Below are 6204 nucleotides of genomic sequence, written 5' to 3'. Positions count from 1 at the left end.
ATATGATGCATGTATACATATATGTATACACATGTGTGTATGTGTATATGATATATGTGTATCTATCTATATGTGTGTATGTATATGCATATGATGTATGTGTACGTATATGTGTATACATGTATGGGATGTATGTGTGTATGTATATGTATGCATTTGCAGAGACATGTATCCCCAATGTATTTACTCAACAACTACTACAGGCCTGGCATTTCCCCAAGGGCTTAGGCTGCAGATCTGGACTCAGCAAAGTACTGCCTAAGGCCACATGCAGTCTTGCCAGCCTCCTGCTCGAAATGGAGTTCCATGGCACATGTCGGGGCGCTTGTTTACTTACCTGATGTATCACTCGCTTCACTGTCACTGACAAAATACCCAAGCAAGGCAGCCTGAGGCTCACGGCTGGAGCCCATCATGGCTGAAAGGCCCAGCAGCCAGAGAGTGAGGTCACGTGGTACCCACAATCAGGAAGGAGGGAGGGAGGAACGCTGGTGCTTAACTCACTGTCTCCTCCTTACTCAGTCTGGGAGCCCAACCCGTGGGATACAGCTGCCCTTGCATAGTGAGGATCTCCCACCAACCCCTCACGGACACACCCACAGGTGCCTCTCCTGGGTGATGCTAGACCCTGCCAAGTTGACAGTTTGTACAACATGACAGCAGGAAGGAGTCAGATTTGCTTTGTTCAGTTTCAGGGTCATTCACAAGGTGAAGTGTCGTGCGTGCGTGCGTGTGTGCGTGCTAAGTAAAGTCGCAGTCTGTAAGGGACGATCTCACTCCTAGCACAACTGAGTGTGAGCCGATCTGCCGTGGAACCTCTATGTTTTGTTTGCTCACACCCACGTGTACTAGTTTCTCTAGACAAGATACTTTCCTGGCACACAGTCCTCGGGACCCTTCGGACACCGTGATGATAAATGTTCTGTATGCACGCTGTTTTTATCGCACAGTGTGGACTCCATATTCTGTGGTCTACACCCTCTTCTCGGCTTAGACTGTTGTTCATGTTTTGCAATGATGGTGGATCCTGCTAGGAGCGGCTGTGTGCGGGAACCTGCCGAATATGCCTGCTTGTCTGCCTGAGATGAACTTCTGTGACTAACCCTGATGATTCAGCTAAACCTGCAGGTTTTAAACTGGGAGACAAATGTTCTGACTTGTTTCCACATAGACTTAGGGGTGTGTGCTAGCCTGGTCTCTCAGTGCAAACCTTGGGGAGGAACTTCCACCCACTGTGTTTCTGGAGCTTGTCAGTTGCTGGGCCAAGCTAGTGGGCTTTCAAATCCCAGATTCCTGACTCCTCTTCTCTCCTTTCTCCCTCCCTCCATTCCTCCCTTCTTTGTTTCGTTCATTCAAGACAATGTTACTCTGTGTAGTTCTGGTTGTCTTAGAACTCCCTATGTAGACCAGGCTGGCCTTGATCTCACAAGAGATCAGCCTTCCTCTGCCTTCCGAGTGCCAGAATCAAAGGTGTGCGCTGCCACCCAGCCTTTCCTGAGGGTTTTCACAACATTGCTTTCCTGTGTGTCTCCTGATCAGAACCTCCTGAAGCATTGTGGGAAAGGTAGAGCAAATAGGTTGAGGGAGTGGGGGTCTGAAAAGAGCTGTGGGTCCCACAGACAGAGCCACCCCCCACCTCCGGGCCCTGCCGCTCACCCATCTTGCAAACTGAAAGCTACAGTTGGCTTTGTTCCTGTGTCTTGGTTTCTTCCTCTGCAGGCGAAGTACAGACTGAGTGGCCTCTGAGGGGCGCCCCCCCACCCGGGGTCTGACGTCCAGGATTTGGTTCCCCTGATTTAAGACTTAGCAGAACTACTACAGGGGCTGAGGTGTTGACTTGTTCCTACCAAGACTTAGCTCTCTTTTGAGATGGGGCTAGCCTAGAACTCAGTACGTGGCCTAGGCTAGCACTAAACTCATGGCAATCCTCCTGCCTCTGTCCCCTAAGTACTAGGATTATAGGCATGAACCAATCCCACCAACCTTCTTATGTGTTTTCAGACATGCACCAGCCTGGGTCACCAGGAAACACAAGGTGTCTTTTGCAGGTTCTTCATTCCTTTGGGGGCCGAGAGAGGACATAGCAGTGCAGGGCGGGTGGAGGCTTGCAGCGTTATGGAGGGAGATAGAAGAGAAGAAAGAGAAGGACCTGGTTTCTCAGGAAAGCAGAGCTTAGCATTCAGTCACAAACAGGGAGGCTTCGGAGGGAGGGGCCTGAACTGCTGAGGCTCAGACAGGTGAGTTTAACATCTGTGCTGCTGTCGGGAGGAAGAAGCCACACTTTGACTTAGAACCCTGAGAGCCGCTGGCTTAGCCTCTGTGAGCCCCTGCAGCAAGGGAGGGAGCGGTTTCCGGGGGTCTTAAGGAGAGGCCACCTTCAGGGCGCAGATGTTTTCCTTATCTTACCTTCAGGCTCATCCTGTCTCTTCTACCTTTGACTGATATGGGATTTTCTCCTTAAACACCAGAGGTCTCAGCTCCTATCCAAACCAGACCTGTGCAAAGGGCCACAGCCACTGTAAAGTCTTACCATTTATGTCACAGGAAGTCACCATGGAGTTATTCTTGTCTCCTAAGAGAGCAATTGGCCGGGGAGGACACCCCACTGTCTGCATCAAAAAGGATGCTGTTGGCCACAGAGTGTACACCAGAAAAACAGGACAGGGACGTGCTCTAACCCAGTGTAGGCCAGGAGGCAGCTGCTTCAGAGGCCTTTGCGTGCTTGCCTGCCTGCTTGCCTGGCATCGCCTATGCTTAGTGAGCTTGGGCAAAGCTGAGACAACACTCAATCAGCAGAAGGTTTTGGCTTCAGGTGAACTCTGGATGTAGGGCTTTCTAGAAAGTGTAAGAGTTGCAAGTCCTTTGGGAAGCGGCTGACTGTGTGAGGCCTTCCAGCCCTGAGAGCTCCCAGAAGGCTTTGCGGCAGACTGTGTGGGGCCTTGCAGCCATGAGAGCTCCCAGAAGGCTTTGTGGCAGACTGTGTGGGGCCTTGCAGCCATGAGAGCTCCCAGAAAAGCTTTGGCATTGACCTTGGGTGGAGTCAGGGAAGATCTGTGGCATCTGCTCCATCTTGAGTCCCAGAGAGAATTCCAAGGGTGGCAGGCTGTGGAACATGTCCCATGTGCCTTGGGATGCAAAAATACAAGCATTGACCCAGCTGGAGCTCCCACCACCCCATAGTGTGCTGTGTTCCATTCCCTGTGCTGTCTCAGGCCAGGAGAGCCATCAGCCTGTCTTGGGTCACACTTCATTCAGTGTCTTGGGGAGTGCACACTGAGATGCTCTGACAGTGTGCGGATGAATAGCCTGTGGCTGACTGTTTCAAACCAGCCAGCTGCTTAGCAGTCACCACCCTTGGGACTCCAGTGTGACTGGAACTGTGTCCCACACAGAGGGTTGTTCTCTGGCCACTGAGGAGCGAGCATGTGAAGGGACCGACTCAAAGAAAATCCCAGACTAGAGTCAATCAGGATGTTTTATTTGGGTGATGGTTATTTACACATGTTCACTGTGGTTGTGTGTCTCTCTGTGTGTGCATATGTAGGTGTGTGCATGTGTGTCTGTATGAATGTGGAGGGTGTGTGCATGTATGTCTGTGCATGTATGCATATGTGTCTATCTGTATGAATGTGTAGGGTGTCTGTGTGGGGTAGGTTGTGTGCATGTGTGCCTGTGTGTGTATGGGTGTATTCATATGTTTCTGTCTGTATGAATGTGTAGGGTATGTGTGTGTATACGTGTCTGTGTGGGTTGTGTGCACTTGTGTCTGTATGAATGTGTGGGTTGTATGAATGTGTGTGTCTGCATGTGTGGGTATGTGCGTATGTGTCTGTATGAATGTGTGTGCTTGTGTGTCTGCATATGTGTCTGTATGAATGTGTAGGGTGTGTGTGCATGTGTGTGTGTATGTGTCTGTATGAATGTGTGGAGTGTGCATGTGTCTGCATGTGTGTATGCATATGTGTCCGTATGAATGTGTAGGGTGTGTGTGCACGCAGGCGTGACTGTATGAGTGAGTGTATGTGATGCTGACAGATGCTCTACCGATGAGCGTCCCCCTCATCCCGGCCCCAGCTCCCATTGTAACTCCTTTGCAACAGAGATGGGCCCTGTCCCTGAGGTGACCCAGAAAGGGTGTTCCTGATGCTGCTGTACTCTGTGGCTCAGCTGAGAAGTGGGGGGTAGCCATGCCAGTGTGCTCTCCCTCCTCATCCCCCATCTCCAGAGTCCTCATTGAAAGACAGTACTGGGAGAGTCGTGAAAGGCCAGACGGGGAGGCCATCTGAATCACTGTGAGCGAGCAGCCCACCCAAGGCCACTTCTGGTGATTCTTGAGAGCTCCAGGGCACAGTGGCTGGTTTCCATGGTGACAAGACAAGGCCTTTCCTGTACCATCCGGATGAGTGGGGAAGTCAGCAGGGCAGGTGTCATGCTGACTCATGAGCCACCCCTGATGCAAGGCACTAGACAGGGCCCATGGCCAGCTCTGTGATGACCTGCCCCCTTGCTCCCAGCCTGCAAGTCACAACACTGGTCCAGGGCATCACTTTCCCTCTATGAAGTAGCCTTGTGTCAGGTGACTTGATGCGGGCTCAGGGTCACTGCTGTGTGGGTACTGGGCTGGACAGTGCTGGGAGGTGGTCTGGTAAAACTGGAAAGTGGGAACAGGCCTGCCTGGTGTTTCTAGAGCGTTGAGGAGGGAGGAGATAGGCTGCACTGTGTTAGACAGGGGCACTGACAGGACCAGGTGACGCCCATCAGGATTCTATACATGGTTTTGATAAGTTACTTTTCTTTGCACTGTATTAAGATTCTGGTTGACTGAGGAGATTCTGGTTGATTGAGGGGATTCTGGTTAACTGAGGAGATTCTGGTTAATGGAGGGGAGGTTTTCTCTGTCCGCGGCTCCAGAGAGCAAAGCCCACTGTGGTGGGAAGGCCTGGCCACAGGAGCTGCTTGGTCCTTGGTGTTAGAAGTTTGTTCACATGGAGGATCTGGAAGCAGAGAGCTTGGACAGGAAGCAGGACAGATTCATTTTAAGCCGGCTTCCAGCAGCCCACACTACTGGTGAAGCCTTATGCTCCAAAGATTTCATAACCTCCCAAATGGAGACCAAGTGTTCACACAGAGGCACCACAGGGGACATTTCATACTAAACCAAGACACAGTCTGCCCTGAGTGCCCATCTAAGCCCAGAAAGCACTGCTTCCTGTCCTGTCTCAGCAGACTGGGGCATTGGTCTCCTTTGTCCTGACATGGGAAGTCCCGACTGAGGGCAGTGGGGAGCCGGGTGCTGTGGGGTGTGTGACTGTGTCTGAACCCTTCCTCATGTCCTTGCAGAACCAGCTGAAGCAGTGTTTCTCCCGGCGAGCACCCGAGGCCAAGGATACTGACACTCTCGTGCAGGAAGCTGACAGCCAGTATGGGACCTGGGCAGACCAGCACCAGAACGGGGGCAGGTAGGACACACCTGGGTGGGGCTGCCAGGCACCTGGTGACACAGATGGGACCGAGGCTGCCTTGGTTAGGGGTTCTGTTGTTGTGATTAACATCGTGAGCTAAAGCAACTTGGGAAGAAAGGGTTTACATTTCCACATTGCTGTTCATTTCTAAAGGAAGTCAGAGCCCGGACCTGGAGGCAGGAGCTGATGCAGAGGCCATGGAGGATGCTGCTTACGGGCTTGCTCCCCATGGCTTGCTCAGCCTGCTTTCTTATAGAAACCAAGACTACCAGCCCAGGGATGGCTCCACCCACAGTGGGCTGGCTCCACCCACAATGGGCGGGGCCCTCCCCATCAATCATTAGTTAAGAAAATGCCCTGCAGCCTTGCATGCACTCTTGATCATAATGGGGGCATTCTCTCAACTGAGGCTCCCTCCTCTCAGATGACGATAGCTTGTGTCAGGTTGACATAAAACTATTCAGCCCAGAGTCTATGAGGCTGACTCAGAAATCTCTGTATTTTAAGAAATTGTAACAGAAAGAGGCCGTTGTCATACAAAGGGTATCAGAAAATCACAAAAAGGATGGAAATAAAGTGTAAAATATCGACGACAGGCAAGCAGCCTGGACACAGCCAGGAGCGTGCAGAGGCAGGCAGACCCACAGGGACAGACACCCACGAGGACAGACATACAGACAGCCACACTGTGTGACAGGCAGACCCACAGGGACAGACACCCACAGGACAGGCATACAGACAG

General features: G+C 51.8%; 1 protein-coding gene across 3 annotated transcripts in view; it reads left to right on the top strand.

Annotated features, from left to right (window-relative positions):
* Kiaa1671 (KIAA1671 ortholog) overlaps nucleotides 1–6204 on the top strand; it is a 108944-nt gene that overhangs the window by 91814 nt on the left and 10926 nt on the right. For all 3 annotated transcript variants that reach the window (XM_028765375.1, XM_028765376.1, XM_028765377.1), the window contains one exon: nucleotides 5341–5459. In XM_028765375.1, the coding sequence (XP_028621208.1) occupies nucleotides 5341–5459 (119 nt within the window). The remainder of the gene's footprint in view (nucleotides 1–5340; nucleotides 5460–6204) is intronic.

The sequence above is a fragment of the Grammomys surdaster genome, unplaced genomic scaffold (genome assembly GCF_004785775.1).
Source record: "Grammomys surdaster isolate TR1022 unplaced genomic scaffold, NIH_TR_1.0 164, whole genome shotgun sequence".
NCBI lineage: Eukaryota > Metazoa > Chordata > Mammalia > Rodentia > Muridae > Grammomys > Grammomys surdaster.
Note: the sequence above shows the minus strand (reverse complement) of the source record. Positions and strands in the feature narration are given on the sequence as shown.